The sequence below is a fragment of the Lissotriton vulgaris genome, chromosome 5 (assembly GCF_964263255.1).
Source record: "Lissotriton vulgaris chromosome 5, aLisVul1.2, whole genome shotgun sequence".
Classification (NCBI taxonomy): domain Eukaryota; kingdom Metazoa; phylum Chordata; class Amphibia; order Caudata; family Salamandridae; genus Lissotriton; species Lissotriton vulgaris.
The window spans coordinates 219,725,250-219,746,025 of record NC_141693.1 but is presented as its reverse complement, the minus strand read 5'-3'; the positions used below and the strand labels follow the sequence as shown (position 1 = coordinate 219,746,025).

The 20,776-nt window shown below is 43.3% G+C and overlaps 1 protein-coding gene across 1 annotated transcript in view; it reads left to right on the top strand.

Annotated features, from left to right (window-relative positions):
- RNF183 (ring finger protein 183) overlaps nt 1-19,859 on the top strand; it is a 113,373-nt gene extending 93,514 nt beyond the window's left edge. Inside the window, exon 2 of the mRNA XM_086920020.1 lies at nt 19,045-19,859. Within this exon, the coding sequence (XP_086776146.1) occupies nt 19,161-19,733 (573 nt within the window). The 5' untranslated portion in view covers nt 19,045-19,160 and the 3' untranslated portion in view covers nt 19,734-19,859. The remainder of the gene's footprint in view (nt 1-19,044) is intronic.
- Nucleotides 19,860-20,776: the final 917 nt, after the last annotated feature.

The window sequence follows — 20,776 nt, the reverse complement described above, 5'->3', positions numbered from 1 at the left end:
AGTACCTAGGAGTATACTTGACAAGAAAACTCCAGCGCCAGAAGAGCCCGTTTTATCACTCTGTACCACCCCGCCCTTCCCCAACACACGTAATTTGGCTTGACTTCTGAAAGTGTGGGGGTATCCTATTGGCCATCGGGCATCCCCTGCGCACCTTGTCCACTCCTTCCTTGTTGGGAGTCGAAACCTGTACCAACATCTCCCATTTACTCATTTCTGTGGCACTTGATCATTGGACTTATTCAGGTCTTAAGTGCGCTATTACAACCCATACCCTGTCCAGTACTGTTCCCATATATCCCAGAATTCTAGCCTCTTACTTTGTGTACCAGCTATGTCTAGACCATTTAACCTCAGCACGGAGTTCAGCCATTCTTCCTCAGTAGGCGGCTTTTGATTAACCCATTTGATAAAAATCTCACACCTGGCCAATATTACCAATAAAAAAAGCAGATTTCTTTGCTTTTTACTTAAACTAGATCCTCCCCTTTCGCCCGTATCAACATCCACCCCAAACTAGCTGGACGCTTACCTGTATTTCTTGACAAAATACTTCTGAGAGGATCTTACCCACTCCTTCCCAGAAGACCTGTAGTCGGGGGCACTGCCAAATGGATGTCATCAGCTGCTTCCTCATCACATTTAGGGCACCGCTTCGCCTCTCCTCTTCTCAGTTTAGACTGCTTCTTTGGTGTCCAATAAGCTCAATGCAAGGTGAATAGATGGTTCTTTTTGAGAGGTGCAGATTTAATAACATACCCACAGGTAGCCACAGATACTTGCCATAATGATGGTACATCCAGCGACGGCAGAGATTTAACCCAGATTTCAGTAGGTAAGGTGAATTCCTCTCGTCCTTCGGAAATGAACAACCAATACCAGTATGACACCTCTTTCTTCAAAACTTCCCCCTGGAATTTCAACTCCAAGTCTGGATTTCCTAAGCCATCCTTCCCCAGGGACTTTGCCCAGCTTGTCAGTTGGTACAATTTAAACTTGGACAGAGCCCCGTTGGTCAATACGAGTAGAAGGTCCCAGCCAACAATTATAGACCCACTTAATAGCTGTCCGCATTCTACTATTCCGCCCTCTCTTAACAGGGCAGATAACACATCCTTTAAACACTCCGGCGTTCCTGGCGTATCCCAAATTGAGGCGTGTTCACAATAATAGGGGATCTTCCATAAACGCCTTAATTGAACCCACAGTCTGACTGCCAAAGCCAGATATTTTAATTTCTTAAATAATTTTGTGTGGCCAAATTTGTACAAAAAGTGACTTCCTTCTGGGCATGTCATAGCTTGCATATACCGTGGAAAAAGACAATAGTCCTTAAATAGCACTCTAAAGTTTTTCAAATGAAAGGCCCCATAATATTGGAACAGATCCGGACTTGCTATGCCTCCATGTTCTTTCTTCCTCCTTAATTTCTTCCAAGAGATTCTAACCCCTCTCGATGCCCAGATGAAACTACTGATATCTCCCTGAATTCTGTTAAACCATTCCTTTTTGAATTCTAGGGGAATTGATTAAAAAATATACCTGAATTTAGGTAGTATTACCATCTTAACTAAGTTGGAACGACCCAAGAGTGACTAAGGGAGGCTCCTCCATGCATTAAGGAGTTTTTTGGACTCTGTTAGAACTTTAATAACATTTATTTGGGGAATTTTATTGATTTCTCTCACAATCCGGATACCTAAATAGCTGATCTGCTGTTTTACCAAGGGGTCATTACACTGACTGTTCCAGACCATGATCTCCGTCTTCTGCTTATTTTTTTTTTTTTTTTTTTTTTTTGGTGTAAGAATTTTATTGCACTTTTTTTCATCACATACAAGACAAATCGATAATCACCTATAGCGTGCTCGCCTACAACCGCAATGGGCCGGCGTCCAGCAACTATGGTTATTGGCAACAGTGTTAGATGTACACAGCCCATCAGCCGACATCCAGCGGACCGGCGGCGAATTGTCAGATAGAGTCCAGTCGCACGTCAGTGCTACGTCCGCTGCCTGATACATCAATAATCTTACATTTTCACAGTTTTTTGTTCCTTTTAACTGAAATTTAACTTAACTGTACATTCCCCAACTTGTAGTTCTCTCCCTGCATCCTCCCCTCTGCATCACAGCATCCTCCCTCCTAGGTGCCAGCACTTTACATTTGTTCGTCCTGTGTTGTCACCATCAGAAGTCCATTTACATCGCTTCAGATTCTGAATCTGACGTACCATGCTCAAGTAGATAGTCACGTAGGTACCCCCAGTAGTCTTTGGGCCTGGAGCCAATTGGTAGTTCCTCCTCGTATGTGTTGAGTGTGTCTCGGCAATATACCATGTCTTCAATCCAGCGTTTCACCTCTGGCGCCCTTCTACTATTCCAATGGATTGACACCCTTCTTTTAGCTAACAGGAGGGCAACAGCACAGAATTTACGCTTCAAGGCTCTCAAGTGTGGAGTTATTCCCAATAAACAGATCTTTGCTTCGCACGGCATGATAACCCCTAACATTTCGTTCAATACCTGTACGACTTGTTCCCAATATCCCGCCACCTTTCTACAGTGCCACGCTAGATGCATGAAGTCAGCATCTGCTTGTCTACACCTGCAGCAGTTTGAATCTTCCCGTAAGCCATGCTTGTGTAGCCTCTGGGGGGTGTGGTAGACCTGATGCAAGTACTTGTAATGTATTATTTTCAAATTCCCGTTGGGTGTCAGCATACCCGTAAGCATGCATGCGGAGTCCCATTCTACTTCTGTCAGGGGTTCTGCTAGCACAGCGCTCCATCTATCCCTGGCCTTGTGTGTGTTGTTCCCCACCGCCCCTTGTGTACTCGCATAAAGCTTGGACACCATGTGAGATGCTTTGGGTGTAGTCAAGAGCAGCTGTAGAGGTACCAGGGCTGGCGGCTCCTCCGGATATGTTGGGTAGTGTTCTCGTAATGCTCTCTGTAGCCTGTAGAAGTTAAAATTAAACAGCGGAGATGGATTTGTGATGTAATGTAGTTTATCTAGTGTCTGGAATACCCCATCTTTGTATAGGTCCCCCAATGTGTCTATTCCGGCCTGCCGGAACAGATCCATGCCAACCTTTTCCTGTGTTACCGAGAGGGCTGGGTGATGTGCTAGTGGGAGTGCGGGTGCGTACAGTGGCAGGCAATGTGCTTCCTTGCCTATTAGTCGCCATGCCTCAGCGGTCGCGTTGACTGTGTTAATATCCCGGTCATGTAGTCTGGTACGTTTGTGCGTGAGTATATTGGCCAGTGGAATCGGGTCAGTGTCGCCTGCCTCCACCGCCACATGTGTCAGGAAGGGCACTTCATGATACCAAAAGTGTGCGTATTGTGCCTGCGCGCACAAGTAATATAGGTAGAAGTCTGGTACTTTGAAACCCCCCTGGCATACGGTAATGTCATGGTGCGCAGGTCCATCCTTGCCTGCTTGCCCGCCCACAGCAAGCTAAGTACTAGCGTCTTGATATTGCGGAAGACAGCAGCGGGGGGTTTTATTGGGATGTTGTTAAATAAATATAGAAATTTTGGCAAGAGCACCATTTTTATTATCGCTGCCCTGTCCGCCAACGAAAGAGGCAGTCTGTTCCATTTCTTTATTTTATCCTCCAGGGTTGCAATCGTCCTCCCATAGTTTGTCCTAATGACCACTTCAGGGTCTCTGTGGAACCATACACCCAAATATTTTGAGGGTTCTTCTTGCCACTCCAATGGATAGTCTAGTTTAGTTGGCTGTGTGCTGTCCGTTAGCGCCAGCACCAGAGATTTATCCCAGTTTATCTGTAAGCCGGCTTGGTGACCAAATTTTATATATTCCCTCAGTAGGGGATTCAGGTGTTGTTCCGGATGTTTAACATACAGCACCATGTCATCCGCGTACAGTGAGATGTGTATGGGTCGGGAGGGCATTTGAATCGCTGAGTGGTGATAATGCTGTCGGATTTTACAGGCTAGAGGCTCCAGCACTAAAGCGAAAAGCATCGGTGAGAGCGGGCACCCCTGTCTAGTACCTCTACAGATTTGTATGGGTTCTGATATGTATCTGTTCACTCTGATGCGTGCCTTCAGGTCTGTGTAGAGCATCGCTATCCAACCCTGAAATATCCAGGGGAACCCCATGCGCACCAGTACCGCATGAATAAAGGGCCAGCCTATTGTGTCGAATGCTTTAGCAGCGTCTAGGAGCACTGCCACAGCCTTCGTTTCCGGAGCCAGATAATGTGCTAATGCGAACAGTGTTCGGGTGTTGTGTGTGGTGGCCCTGTCTGGTATGAATCCCGACTGATCGGGTCTAATTAACATTGGCATAAGTGGCTTTAGCCTGTCTGCCAGCAGACTAGCTATGATTTTGGTATCTACATTTAACAAAGACAAAGGACGGTATGAATCGCATTTATCAGCGTCTTTACCCGGTTTTAGCAGCGTGATGAGCAGGGCTTCCCTCAGTGAAGCTGGCAGTTTCTGGGCCTCATGTGCCATCCCGTACATCCGTACTAAGTGCGGCGCAAGGAGGTCTACGTATGCCTTATAAAATTCCGCTACAAAGCCATCCGGTCCCGGTGCTTTGTTGTTTGGTAAGCGCCTGATGGTGTCCGAGACTTCCTCTATAGTTATGGGGCGTTCTAGGTATTTCCTATGTCCATCTGCTAACCACGCCATCTCAATATCCTCCATGTATTTTAATAGTTCAGGCTGTGACGGCGAAGGGTGTGCCTCGTATAGCGTGCCATATGTTTTCATAAATTCTCGCAGTATACCCTTTGTGTTCGTGACCATCCCCCCAGCGCTAGTTGTTATGGATGTGATAGTATGTGGAGTTTTGCCTGCGCATATTTTTGCGGCCAGCTCCCTGCCAGGTCTACCTCCTTCTCCATACCTCCTCGCAGTGGCTCGTTTAGTGACATATTTCAGCTCGTCCGTTGCAAATTTAGCATGCTCCGTCAATAGTGACTGGATATCCCCCAAAATTTTGGTGTCTCCCCTCTGCGTATAAGACTGTTCTAGTGCTTGAATGGCCTGTTCCCGAGTGTGTAATTGTTGTCTGATATCCTTTAGGATGCCCGAGGTCGTACTGAGGCAGACTCCCCGGATTGTAGCCTTGAAGGCCTCCCACAGCAAACCTGGGTCTTCCGTGGTTGGGCCGTTAAGGTCAAAGTAGTCCCCTATCGCCTTATGTATTGTGGAGGCGTACACTGGGTCGTTCAACGAGGCTGCGTTAAATCGCCAGGTGAAGGGTGGTGGGTCGTAGTGTGGGATATCCACTTCTAAAAGTACCGGACTGTGGTCTGACAGTGTACGTGGTAAGTGTGCAATATCCACCACCCATGTGAGTACTTCTTGTGTGCCCAGCCAGTAGTCTATCCTGGACCAACTGTTGTTCGCTGCGTTTATGTGCGTCGCTGTCGCCACCCCTGGGTTGCGAACCCGCCAGAAATCTACCAAACGTAGATCCTCCATCGCGTCTTTCACCATTGCCCTTGCATGACCATGCTGTTCCAAAGTGTGTGCTGCTCTATCTAGAGTGTCCTGTAATGTTACATTAAAATCTCCTCCCCACAGTACTTGAGGTGCCTGCATGTTTGTGATGTTGTGCCAGACTTTGCTAAAAAACCCCGGGTCATCCATATTTGGGCCATATGTGTTCACCAATAAAATCTGTTGTCGTCTGAGTCTGCCTGCTAGCATTATGCTCCGCCCGGCTGTGTCTCTTTGTACGTCTGTAATTTCGAAGCCCGTGCCCTTCCTGATTAATATGCTCACACCTCTTGAATATGTTGAGTAGCTAGAGTGAACCACTGTTTCAGCCCATCTCGCCCCCAGTGTGGAGGTGCCATCTCGGTCTAAGTGCGTTTCCTGCAAGAAAACAATGTTAATTCGCAATCTATCAAAATACGCAAATAGTCGCCTAATCTTCTTTGGGTTGCCTAGGCCCCTTACATTCCACGTGAGAATTTGCAGCGTGTTACTACGTGACATGAGTATGCATTTGGCGATGAACTGTACACTTCAGACGTCCAGTCTGCTTGTTATACCCTGCGTGTATGGCGCCATAGCGTACATTTTGCAATAGTGACAACGTCATTTGCTTATTACAAACATTATGTACATGCCAGCACAGTCCCAAGGAGTTTGCCATGCTTCTCAGACACAGAGGTTGCAGTCGGCTAGATTCTGATCCCCCCGCCCTCCCCCCACCCACTTTAGCGCCCAAACTTTGCCAAAGCCATCCCTGAGTCAACTTCAACTTTAACAGTAACTTCTGTGTCCAACTTAGTTCGGGGTACACCCTCCTGGGGGTGTCACCAGGTTCACACATCTCCACCCACATAGTGGATGTGGACAGTCGCAGGCGTGTGTTGTAGTGTATAGCTTGTTTGTGACATCCCCCAACCCCTGTCACCCACTAAACATAGTTAGCATCGCTGCAGTGATATATCTCAATTTCTCCAGACTCCCCCATGTCTCTAGTTCCAGTGCATATGTGGGCTATGCCATGCAATGTGTGTAATTTCCCCTGCTCAGAGATCAGTCGAGCAACCAGGCCGGTCAGGGCCACGGCTACGTGCTCGCTGCCTCACATTCTAGCAGTCGGCCTCCCCGCCTCTCCATGTTTACAACAACATTTCGTATACTCACAACCGAAACAGCACTTCCACGGCATCTCTGACACAGGAGCATCACTCACATTATGTCCGTAAGCGCCTTTCCAGTTCAGCCGCCGCCACCCGTGCGGCCATCATGGTCCATGTTATTGTCCGCAGGCCATAATGTGTATAGATAGCCGTAACTCAGTGGCGAAGTTCGTAATTCCGTTCTGCTGGTTAGTGTTCTTTCTCGCTCATTCCACGTCACTGGTTGGTTCATTCCTGTCTTGCTGTTTTCTCCTCTTGCCTTGTTGCTTGACATATTCCTGTGCCGCCTGCACCGTTGGTAGTATGACAGGTTTCCCGCCGGTGATGATTTTGAGTTTCGCCGGATATAGCATGGCGTATTCCAGGCCGAGTTCTCTGAGCTTCTTCTTGACAGGAGCGAATTCTTTCCGAGCTTGTTGCACCGCCATGGTGTGGTCCGGGTAAAACTCTAGCGTGTTCCCCTGGTGAGTTATTTTCCCCATCTCCCGTGCCAGCCTCAAGACCGTGTCTCTGTCCCTGTAATTTAGCATGCGGGCAATGACCATGCGCGGGGCAGCTCCGGGTTTCGGCACAGGCGCCAGTGATCGATGCGCGCGTTCCACCAGGAACACTGTAGACAGTTTGTCGGCACCAAAGATTTCTTTCAGCAGGGTTTCTACATAAGTCTCCATCTTCCCTGTGTTTGTGGATTCTGGCAGGCCCGAAATCCGTACGTTGTTTCGCCTGGACCTGGCTTCCTGGTCCTCCACCCTCGCTCGCAGGTGTTCCACTGTTTTTTCCAGGCCATCGCAGGTCTTGGTTGTGGTCTTCTGTTCATCCTCCAGCCTCGAGATTCGCTGCTCTGCCTCCGTGAGGCGTCCGTCGTGTTGTTCGATTTTCGCCGCCATGTTGTCGACCCTCTGTACCACGGTGTCGAGTTTTCCGTGCACCTCTTGCAAACTCTGCTGTATCGCCTTCAGAACCGACTCCATGCCTGTACCCTCTGCTGATTCCTGGCCCCCGTCCACCTCAGGGTCAGTTGTGTTGTTCTTACCCTGGTTCCGTTTTTCAAACTGGAGCTTAGTTTGATTCCGGTCAGGTTTCCCCATTTCAGGGTGCTGCTTGGACAAGTGCTGCTCTGCCGATGTTGGGCTGTTGCCCGAAGTTGTGCTGGCTGTGGAGATGGCACGAGGCGCCGTCACTGCAGCTCCCCCTCTGGCCGTTCGTGTGGTCATCTGTTGGCTACCTAGCGCCTGGACGTAGGTTTGCGCCCAACCAGGTCTCCTCCGTCAGGTACGGCAGGTGGTGTCGTGCACTGGGCCGTTGAGGCACTTCAAGGGCAGTATTACACAGTCTCACGTCACGCTGTGGTGGGGGGGGGGGCAGTCCCCGCGGTGGTGGTGGAGCCGGCGCTACGCTGATGGCTATGTGTGTATGCGTGTAAATTACAGGCGCCTTCGCAGCTGATACACTTTCGGCTCCCTACGTTGCCCAGCCATCAGCGCTCCGAGTGCCGGTCGATGCGAGGCACGCTCATTGGAAAGCGCCGGGAATCTCCCTCTGCTGCCGGTTTATATTTGCGTTCTTCTCAATCAGATATCTGGGGGGATTTGTCCGGCGGGAACGTCCGCCGCCGCCTCCAGCCTGGTGCCTGGTGCCATCTTGCCCACGGTGGAACGCACGCCGATTTTCTGTGTCGCTGTGTCCTGGGGTCACACTGGAGCCCCGCAAGTGTCGCGCTGGTGGTCAACAGCCACTTACCAGGTGGCGCCGGGTGTGTTCATGTGTCCCGCTGTGCTAGGAGCCTTGGGAAGCTCCGATCCGCCAGGAGTCCGGAGCGGCCATTTTGGCGATGTTCCAGCTGGGAGCCCGAGCTTCGGGCTGGATCTCTCCGTCCCCGCTCAGTATGCCTCTTATGTTCGACGTGGGATGTCGGCCTCACCTTCCGATGCCCATAATTATGATCGCCGCTTTTTTTCGTGGGGTTTTAAGGGGTTAAAGGCCGCTAAGCACGCGACCGTCCGGCGGAGCTGACAAGCTAGCCAGCCATTCCGCAGTGCGCCCTCTAGCGCCCCCTTCTGCTTATTTATTTGGTAGCCAAAAAGTTTGCCGAACTGTTCCAGCATCTCTGTTATTCTTGGAAGTGAACCAGTCAAGTCATTTGTAAATACCATAAAATCGTCTGCATAAAGTGCGACCTCCTTCTCCCAATTGCTAAAATGAAAGGGGCCTATGTGGAGGTTTGACCTTAAGGCATTAGCTAAGGGCTCTATGTATAGATTAAACAATAATGGAGGGAGAGGGCACCCCTGTCTGGTGCCCCTTCCGATATTTACCTTCTATGTAAGAGACCCATTAACTAACACACGCAACGAGGGGGATCTATATAGAATTCTTACTGCTCTTACAAAGGGCTTGACCTTTGTTCTGCATCAAACCTGATTCTTGAGTTTGGTAAAAAGGCCCTCTTGCAATTGAAGACATTTTCTCCTAAAGAGAGAGAGAACATTTTGTGCATTTATATTGTTTTTCGTCAACTAAAAATGATGGTGAGACCTCAACCGCATGTGTAACCATAGCATTGAGACGACTTTAATGAGGATATTATAGGCCTACATAATTCATCAATGTTTATAAGAAAATGTTGCAAATATTTGTTTAATAGGTTATGCTACTGCTGTTGATGTAGAACAAATTTCTTTGTTATTAAAGGTTGCCAATACTATGGCAATACTAGAGCTAATATGTTCACACATGCTGGTAGGAAGGAAGAATTTGCAAACTTTTTAAACACTAATGGTGAGTGTTTGATAATGTTAATTACAACTTCTTAGAACATAGATTGGAATAAATAGGGTTCAGGTCTAAATCCATAACTGGACCACTGGCCCCCTCTGATGTTGCCAGACTCAAATTTAAGTAAATTCTTAATATACTTTAAAATCCAGAGAGCTGGAAAACAAGGACACCCTTAATCACCAATAAGTTTATATATATCTATTGAGCTGCAAGCTCTAATTCTAAGAGAGTTAAAAAAATATAATGGATACCATATAAATAACATTTCATAAAATGCAGCTTTATGCTAATGATGTGATGATGATGCGTACAGATCCTGAAAAATGGTAATGCGTGGGCAATTGAAAACTTTGTGCAGGTGGCAGAATATAACGATAATTTGCACAAACTAGTTTGAGGGTCATTTCAAGGGGGGAGGATCTGTGATCTCCCAGAGTGAGAGAAAATACATATTACATACGTAGTGATTGATTTTACAAAAGAGGAGAATATGATCATAAGTAATTTAGATACAAACAGATAGAACACCTCAATGTTGAGTTTGTGGGCAAAGTTAAATGTGTGAAGGGCATGTTTCTGAGGGAAGGCAATAAAACTATATAATTATTTAATAGTTTGCAAACTCAACAGGTGGGTTTGGTCAACCTAAATGTAAGGCTGATCATGAAAGTTTTGTGTTGGTAAGTTCTACTAAATATTTGAGGCATTTTGGAAAGTGGTCCTCTGGTTGGGTGGAAATGGAGTGCTCTTCTTTGTATGGGGTCTCAGTAGATGAATTTTTCTTTTTTTCAACATGGCAGTAGGAAGTCTCTTTTCTCTGGAAATCGATCCTGTGATAGAAAAATGAACAACAATCTGATATAATCCTTTGCTTACACAAGGATGACAAATGTGCCTCTAAATGTTGGACTAAATAGGTTTCAGGCGGCAAGATGCAAAGGCTTAATATCTCTTTAGTTTCTTCAAATAAAAGCATGGCTTGGAAGACTCTGAAAACTCTCATCATGAAAAGCTTAGGTGATCAATGGAGAGTATTTCATCATCACTTAAGTAAGAATGTAAATCTACTCTGCATGTGAATTGGTATTTCAGAACAATAGATATGTATTATATCAACCTGAATGCATGTTCAAAAAAATCATTTAAAACTCTTGTTAGCTGACCTAGGCTGAAAATGTAAGTTTACAAAAGGGCCCACATTCATAGGATGAGTCAGTGTAAATGTGTTATGAATAATTCCATTTAGACTCAGGTTATGAGATTAGTAAAGACCCAGCTGGCTTGTTATTCAGTGATCTGTCATGCTATAGAAAGACAAAAAGTTATAATGTGATTCTGCATGTAAAGCTCAACAAATTAATTATTTGTGAATGGAATTCTACATTTAAATTTAATATAGATTATTTGTTAGCTAAAATCGCTAGACTAAGTACTGTGGACTGAGTTACCTTCAAGACCCAGGGCCAAGAAGTTATTTTAGAAAACTCTATGGGCTGATTGTTAAACATGTATAATTGAAAAGCTGTTCAATGTCTTAGAAAAGCTGGAATAATCTATATGATAACGCTTAATGTTGTGGTGGTCAAAGGCCTTAATTTGTTTACATTCTCTACACAGACGTAATTATCTATGGCATTCCAAAGTGTTCCTTTGTATTATATTATTTCTGTTTGTGTATTATAATACTTGACACATTTTTTAAAAAGCGTATAATTACACTTGTTTAATAATAATGTGTTAACACATAAAAAAAGGTGTATGTTAGGTGCCAGTAAAAACAGATACCACAGGAAAACGTTCTTGTAGGTATGCAGAGAAATGTGCTAGTTTTTGAGAACACTTTGGAGACATTGCTGCATATGGAAAAAAGCATAGGAAGGTTCCACCATTTGGAAGTAATGAAGAGGACCCATAAATAGATCCAGGGGTAGAGTCACGGGGACAAAAACTTCCGGCTAAAGGGTTAAAACATACTTTCCACACTGCAGTATGGCACACAGCACATAGCTGTGGGATAACGTGTGAGGGTTGTACGGTGAGATGTCTGGGCTCTGTGGATAGAATGCTTGTGTGACCGGTGCTGTTGAATGAAGTGAGAGTACAATGAGATTAACTATTGGTGCAATGGGTGGTATGGAGTGCCTTGCCTCAGGTCACCTAGGGTCATGTTAATATCCCCCCGGTACACTGGTTTACTAATTCCAGTAACTGAGGAATCACTGATGCCCTTGAGCTGGAGCCGTCCACACAGTGTTGAAGTTGCCCGTGTCCACTCTGAACTTGCTCTGTGATATTTACTTTTGGGTCATTGACCAGGCAGGTCAAAAAATAAATGCAGAAGAGCTAAACTGTGTGGCTTTGAATGGGAAGGATGGTCAGTCACTAAAAGAATAAAGTTTGTTTTTGGACTGGAGTGTGGGACTGCTTGTCTGAGATGTTGGGCTGGGACCTCCCTCGCACCCTCAAACTAGGGCTTCTTCACGTCCTAGAAGCCGTTGGTGGTAATATATATAAGCGACACTTACTCCTGCTGGGTCTTGCAGTCGCAAAGAGGGATGTGGCTCAGGCATGGAAAGACCCCCGGGCTCCCAAGGTGGTAGTGTGGAAAAAGGGCCTCGATTTTTGTATGGGATTAGAACGAACAGTTTTTGAGGCATGGGGCTGCCCCAGGAAACATTACAAAATATGGAAAATATGGGCAGACTACAGGGGACTCTGGCAGCATTGTTAAGAGATGCAGAAGGGCAGATGTGATTGGGACATGGGGGCGAAAAGATACACACTGCTATATGTATGTAATTCTTTTCACAGGAATAAAGAGATATTGTGAGGGGGGCCTGGGTTGAGGGCAGGGAGGTCTGGGGTGGGGGGGGTGGCGGTGGGTGGGGGGTTCAGGGTTTTTGTTATCAGAAGTTATATAGATCGCTGATTATATTGTGATATGTATGTGGCAGTTCCTCCAGGGTACGGAGTGCTGTGTCCTTTGTACGATCTATCAATAAAAAAGTTTTTTTAAAAAAAGAATAAAGTTTAAATCTCTGTGACGCTGTAGATCTGTTGTCAGATTAAAGCAGACTGAAGCCTGTATGAGGGAGGGTTTACTGTTGATTACAACAATGTCTTTAAAGTACAAACTCTCTCAGCACCAATACTACTTTGAGCCTCATGGTCACTGTACACTGAAGACTTTCCGAGAAGCACGCGAAGGAGAGTCCTTATTGTAAGGAAACACAGAGCTCAGATCATGAACAACAAATCCATTAGTTGCCACTTCCTGTCACTCAAAATGCCTCAGGTACCCTGGGGAAGGAAAACAATCCACCTGTATATCTCAGGATCCACATTTTCTTCCTGTCATTCTCAAATCATGACCTTAGTACAACTGATAAAGTGGCGCCGGCACCATTGCCAGGTGAGGTGATCTCTTTCAATTACAAGGGCATGAAGGCATATCCATGGTATGTAGCTCTCTCACTCAAAGAACCTTTGCATTCCTCAGATATCCCAGACTATCTGTGGTGTCTGTCATGTAAATTAAACAGACTAAAAGGTAGATGATTTGAGAGCCAGCTTTTATTAATTCCCCAGCCACAGGTAAAGCTCTCAATTGACAACTCGCAGTCTCTGTGTATTCCAGAATCTCACAAGAGATTGGAATTACAGAACCAAGTATTCTACAAGTTAAAGAAACAGTAAGCAAAATACATGAACACCATTACACATCTCCCCACTAAACAAAAGCATGTAATGACAAGTTTTACATAAAGAAGAAAAACAGAAGAAAGAATCACAATAAATAATCTCTTAAATAAACAGGAGGTCTACGTACTCTTTGGCTCCTAAAGGAAGAAGAGGAAAAGTTAGCATCATTAACAAAATGAGAAGTAGATGGATAATGCAACTCTTGGGAAGGAATTTTTGATCTAACTACAACTACTCTACTTCTATTCCATATTCTCCCATCTTCTGTTTTAATTGTATTTTTGAAATCTTTTATAACAGACCTCACATCAGTGTATTTCGACCATGGTCTACAACCAACCGGAGCTTTTATTCTCACAAGATCTCCCACTAATATCTTTTGCACATTCACACAATTTCTTTTATCAAAGTACTGCTTCCTCTCATCCAACTTTCTTTCTTCTTTGTAACGCCAATCACCAATCCTATTATCTATTAAACCCTTCTTAATTTTCACCCACCCAGGACATAAGCAAGTGTTGGGAGCTCTTCCTTTAAATAACTCAAAAGGAGTTCTTCCAGTTGTGGAATGTGGTGCGAAGCGATAAGCATGATTCTCTCTTTAAGAACAGACTTCCAGTTTAAACCTAATGATCTAGCTAACTGTATGGACTCCTTCAGGGTTTTATTTACCCTCTCAACTGCCCCATTTGATTCGGGATGGTACAGTGAGCAACGCTTATGTAATACACCACACTTACTCAAAAATTCCTCAAAAACTCTCGAACAAAATTGAGGCCCATTGTCGGAAAGAAGACTGTTAGGAAAGCTCTCTTTGCTAAAAAGAGTATCTAGAAACTTAATCACCTCTTCCGAGGTAATCTCTCTAACAGCAGAGACCTCTATCCACCTTGAATATAAGTCAATTAACACCAAAAGATAAGGAGTATCAGACACACCAGATAGCGGACCAACAATATCAATAGCTACCTCATCCCAAGGATGTTTTGGTAATGATCTTTTCACCATAGGCATCTGTTTTGTTTTTAAAATCTTATCACTTGCACAGCACTCAGGACAATCTCTCACCAATCTCTCAATTTCTAGGTCCATTCCAGGCCACCAAAATCGCATACGTAAAATCTCTTTAGTCTTTACAATACCAAGATGTCCTGAGTGTGCATGACTCAACAATTTCTTCCTAATACCTAAAGGGGGAACCATTTTTGTTCCACGAGTCAAAAATCCAGAGTTCATTGAAAGCTCATTAGAAACTAATGACCAAGGTTTTTCCAAGCGAGATCTATTACTCAGAGACATGACTTTTTTAATTTCTTGATCCTTCTCCAACTCATCTCTCCACTCTCTCTTCAATTGCTCCCTCTGTAATCTCACACACACTTATACTCTCTTCACATTCATCTAAATCATCTTCATCATCAAAATTCTCCTTAGCTACCATTCTTGACAAACAATCTGCTGATTTGTTTGAGATACCAGGGATGTAATCAACCACAAAGTCAAACTCTTGTAGAGAAACTATCCATCTTCTAATTCTTGACGAGATTGCATCTAAACCCTTTTTATCAAAAATCTCTTTCAATGGCTTATGATCAGAAAATATGAACACCTTCGTGCCCCAAATCAAATTCTTTAATTTTCTCAAAGCCCAGTAGATAGCCAGAGATTCCTTTTCTATAACAGAATAATTCAATTCCGATCCTCTTAAGCATCTTGATGAACAACATATTAGATGCTCTTTCCCTTGTCTCTTTTGTACCAGGACAGCTCCAAGGCCTTTCTCACTTGCATCTGTAAACAAAATTGTAGGTAAACCTGGAACAAATGCCTGAAGAGAGGGCGCCCTATTTAATTCAGATTTGATGCATTCAAATTCTTTTTTACATTCAACAGACCATTCAAACGGAACATTCCTAGAAGTTAATCTCCTCATACACTGAGTTTTATCAGCAAAGTTGCAAATACATTTTCCATAAAACTCTACCATTCCAAGGAAGGATACCAATTCCTCTTTGTTCTCAGGTTCTTTCACATTGTTAATGGTGTCTACTAGTTCCTTTTTTGGATAAATCCCATTCCCAGTTATTCTGTGTCCCAAGTAATTTACTTCCTGTACACCAAATTTACATTTGTTTCTCTTAAGTGTCATTCCTGCATCTTCTATGCACTTCAAAACCGCACATACTCTACTGTAGTGTTCATCAAAACTATTTCCATAAATTAGTAAGTCATCTTGATAACATCTCACACCAGTCAAACCCCTCAAAACCCTTGCCATTATCCTCTGAAATACAGAGGCCGCGGACACAAGACCAAAAGCCATTCTTTTATATTTATATGTGCCCATGGGGGTGATAAATGCTGTAAGATCTTGGGAAGACTCATTCAACTCCACCTGATGATAAGCGGAAGCTAGGTCAAGAGTGGTGAAAAACTTAGCACCCTCTAATGTGCTTACCATCTCATCAATATTTGGTAGTGGAAATCTATCCACCACTACTTCTTTATTTAATGATCTTAGATCAACACAAAGTCTAATCTCAGCAGTAGGTTTTTTAACAACAACTACTGGAGCTAACCATTCAGTGGCTTCCACCTGCTCAATCACACCGTTTTTTAACAACTTATCAATCTCTTCCTTCACCTTCTCTTGTTCCATCAGAGGTATCCTCCTTACTTTCGCTATTACCGGAACAGCATTTTCTCTTAATCTGATATGATGTTTATAACCCTTTAAACATCCCACACCTTCCTTCAATACTTTTGGAAATCTCTGTGCTAATTCTTCTCCTAGTTCAGCTTTGACTACTTCCTTTTCACTTATGTCTACTTGATGAATTTGTACTTGAGGATTAGCATTTGGATTTAAACTCACTCCGAGTTGACCTTGATGTACCCAACCCAATAATACATCACCTTTCTTTGCAACATAAATTTTACCAACAATAATCTTATTTCCAAGTTCTATTTCCGCCATAAAACAACCAACCATTTTAATTGGTTTATCTGAATATCCCAGAGGTCTTAAATCTGATCTCATCAGTTTCACTTTACCCTCAAAATGTTTTTTATACAGACTTTCATCAATCAAAGTTATTCGTGAACAAGAATCAAATTTAAAGTTTATCATTTCATTTTCCACCTTAACCAGATGTGATGGATGATCAGGCACTTCACATTTTATTTGAAAGGTTACTGTTCTTACTTGAGGTTGATTCCACCTTCTCCTTGTTACTTCAGGCCTAACTAATCTAGTTCTACAAAATTTTGCGTAATGACCTTTCTTTCCACATGAATTACATATAACTTTCAGAGCAGGACATATCGATGAATTGGCCAAGTGACCTATTTGACCACACCTAAAACAAGAAAATTTGTTATTTTGACCAGCAAATGAATTCTGACTTGTGGGAATTGAACCAGAATTTTCTTTCTCATTTGGAGACTCATTTTTCTTTACTAGACAAACCACTTCTTCTACTTTTGTTTCCTCTTTCTTTTCATTTAACACTCCTTTTTCTTTCTCCTTCTTTAATTCTCCAACATATTTAGTCATATGTTCTACCTGTTTTGCTATCACTAATACTTCTTCAAGAGCTGGTTCATCTTTTAACCAGAGTTCTTTTCTGATATCATCATGTGCACACCTCAATACAAATTGATCTCTGATTCGTTCATCTAAAGTCTGACCAAAGTTGCAGGAGGAGGCCAACTTCCTTAATGAGGACACATATTCTTCAACAGTCTCCTCCTTTTTTTGTTCTCTCAATCCAAAATGGTAACGTTCCATAATAGTGCTGACTCTTGGCAAATAATGTTTATCAAGTTGAGCAATAGCAATCTCATATTCATTCAAGTTTCGTTGTTCTGCAGCTGATAAGTCAGGTAGATGTTCCAATACATCTTGTCCTTCTCCCCCAAGACAATGAAGAAGAAGAGCTAATTTCCTCTCCGCACTCAAATTAGTTCCGCAGACTCTTGCATAGTTTGCAAAACATTTTTTTCCATTTTTTCCATTTTCCATTTGGTTCTCCAGGACTTGTCAGAAAGAAGGCTGGCTGAGTTACATTCTGCATATTTTAAATATATATATTAGTCTTTTCCCTTTATATATATATTTCAAATGAAAAATGTTGTCTCTTATTTACTTTTGTTCAATGAATAAACTGATCACTTTCTATAGCTGTGTTCTTCTTTTCTTTCTTTTTTTTTATTGTCCACTGAAAGAATTTTTATAGAAACACAGATCCTTATGACTTAATAATTTGTGTTCTGTTCCTTCATACACATTTTCCTTTTTCCAGCTTTATGATGTAATAATGCTTCTTTGCTTTCCAAGAGCGCGTTCTGAGTCTATCTTTGACTATATCAATAGAACACAAGACTTCAGGTTTCCTTTCTTATCCACGTTCTAATTCAGTCTTTGTTTATAGAGTGTTCATGGAACGTGAACGCGTCAGAGCGTTAGTTGCTCTTGAAATGCATGCGTCATGTTCTTGGAACGCAAATAAACACGTCTGAAACGCGCGGACGTGAAACTTTGTACTGAACGCGAGTGCCGAGTTCATAAGAGCTCGCGCGTGAAACCAACGTTTCACAATATCTTTTCCTTATATTTGTTCTTTTCCTCCCTTTTAATTAAATTAAACCGCCTTCCCACCAAACTCCTCACCGTACAATTTTCTGTCTTTGAAGAATAACAGCCACAGGGAAGACTTCGCTTCCTTTTATTTTTTTTTCCGCCGCTGGAGGAGCAGGTGATTTTCTTTTCAAGCCTGTGTTGGGGTAGAGGGTTCACCCGATTGTCGCCAATAAATGTGGTGTCTGTCATGTAAATTAAACAGACTAAAAGGTAGATGATTTGAGAGCCAGCTTTTATTAATTCCCCAGCCACAGGTAAAGCTCTCAACTGACAACTCGCAGTCTCTGTGTATTCCAGAATCTCACAAGAGATTGGAATCACAGAACCAAGTATTCTACAAGTTAAAGAAACAGTAAGCAAAATACATGAACACCATTACACTATCCATTCCTCAGATCTCCCAGACTGTTCATTAGTGTTCCAGGAACCTCATTTAGACTGTCCATTACTCGATCTACAATGGCTGTGAATCCCGCACTCATGGAGAGTTCGATCTGGAGCCTGGCCACAAGGGAGCAAAAGTCCTACCATCAAAGAAAATGAGTTCCAGGGGAGTGAGGGGTCTAGAAAAAGGGAGCAGAAATGGGGGATAAAGAGCCCTGGTCCAGTTCCTCTTCTGAACACGGTGGGATACAGCATACCCACCTTATGCGTGAAGCATTCCTTGAGGCCTACACATCAGAAAGAGGAATTCTATACCTTTCTTACACACACCTCAGACTTTTGTTTAAAGAAAATGTTTTCTGCAATTATGTATTAAGTAACCCTTATAATATTGAGGTCAGTAATATTAACCTTCTCATATACAAGCTCACAATACTCACTACTGCTATATCGTCAAGGAAAGCATTTATAGGGCAGAATTGATTTATTATTCTAATTCACATGTGAATACCTTGATATTATAAAGAGGAATTGTGAGAAGTCGATAAAAGTGCTGTTCAATAATAAAACTTCGATATTGTGGTACAGCATGGAATTGATGATGGCAGTGACATGGGAGTGCTGATGTGTTTCCAGTGATTATGCCAATGTTAGCAAGTGTCCTCCAGTGGCAGAATGTGGGAACTACAGCCAACCTTAGGGGTTTATGGGTGAAAATAGGTTTCTCATAACCTAACACTTGGGTAATACCTGATTACCATGTGGCTAGTTGTTTGATTTACATGCTTAAAACTCCTCAAGGTCAAGAGTTTATTAGTGAGACAGAACGCGTCACAGTCAGCAATACATTTATTAATCTGCTAACAACTCCTGTTTTCTTTTTGTTCTTCTAGGGATATGATATGGTCTATCATGGCAAGAGCTGATTTGTTTATTGACCCCCTGGAATATGGTGCTGTTATTCCTCAAAGTCCCTGACTCTCAGACTTGAGGACTGGTAACTTACACAATGGAAGAAGAAGTGACAATGAGGGAGCCGGAACTAGACTGCCCCGTCTGCTGGAACCCTTTCAACAACACTTTTCGTATTCCAAAACTACTCGACTGCCAACACTCCTTCTGCTTGGAATGCCTGGCCCGCTTAAGCCTATTATCACAATTCAGGAACCAATTGCAGTGCCCTCTATGCCGCCACCAGACCGTGCTCCAGCCGGACCAGCTCATCACTGACCTGCCCCACAACGAGACGGTCCTCAACCACTTGAGACTGGAGCCCAACCAGATAATCCTAGAAGGCCGGCAGCTCTGCTTCAAGGATGAGCGCAAATCCCGGTTCCATTCACGCCCGCCTACAGTGTATACACTCACACTAGGGATGGAACCAGGAAGCAGGGCAGAGACCCCCAACTACACGGAGCAACCCCAGATCCCCAGCATCCCCAGTGAGTCCTCGGACCACAACTGCTTTCACAACCCTCAGTTCCGCCTTTTTGCATACGTAATGGCAACAATCGTCAGTGTGACTCTTCTGCTCATTTTCTCCATCTTCTGGACTAGGAAGTTTTTATGGGGAGTGGGATGATTTTTTGCAACACTCTGGGCTGTCTTATCTCTCACAATCTCCTTTGCAAAACGTTGTTATTGTTACATTTTGTAGCTAAAAATAACAGAAAGAGAATAGCTGATAATAAAAAATATTTACAATTTTTACTTGAATCCAATCCGTGATAAAATTTAAAAACATATGAAGTGTCATTCCCAAGGTCATGTTGAGGCTTGTAAGACAATCCCACAATGTGCAATTAGTGGAATATTTACCAGAAAGAAATATTAGTATAGTTCAATTAATTAAAGAAACATTAATCATTAAGTTTAAAAATATGAAATTGCAAAACCTCAAAAGACCTGGAGAACACCTGTGAAGATACCTCCTAAACTATGTCAAACCCCTTCTCCACAACAGTGGGTCTGTGACAAATACCTGCTGTTTTACGGATGGGTGTGGTGTCCCTAAGGTGGTAGTTAAGTCGCTTCGATTGCTTAAAAATTGAATTTAATATTGTTTGTTTTAGAGACACCTGCTGCAATCTTGGTTACACGTATAGTATAGGCCAGGGAAATAATTGCTGATTAAGATGTGTAAAATAAGATAGTAAAATATCTAAAAAAATACTCATCAGAATTTGAGGTTTATGGTGCTTTTAATGGGAAACAATACTGTGGCACAACTCCTCCTCCATCCAATATTTACTGTCACCCTTGAGCTATTGTTCTTCAAACTTGCCAATAAATTTAAAGTAAGCAGACTATGTTTCGGAAATGTTAGCGACATCGATCAAGGGTATAGGCCGTTATGTATCACCAACATAAATCCATGCACTATTGAAATTCATAATAAGCACATACATTTTGTGTGTGTGTGTGTGTGTTCACACATGGTCCCCTACCTGTCTCTCACTAGAGTAAAAGACGCGGTCACCTCAAGGAAGTGTATGCTCTGAGGTGTAGAAAAATTGAGCACTTCTATCTTGTATTATGACAAATGGGAACCCTTTTAACAGTGGCTGGTGTTTTCTTTTATGCCGTTGGACCCCGATTTCCTTAGATCATCCGGAGGCAAAGAAA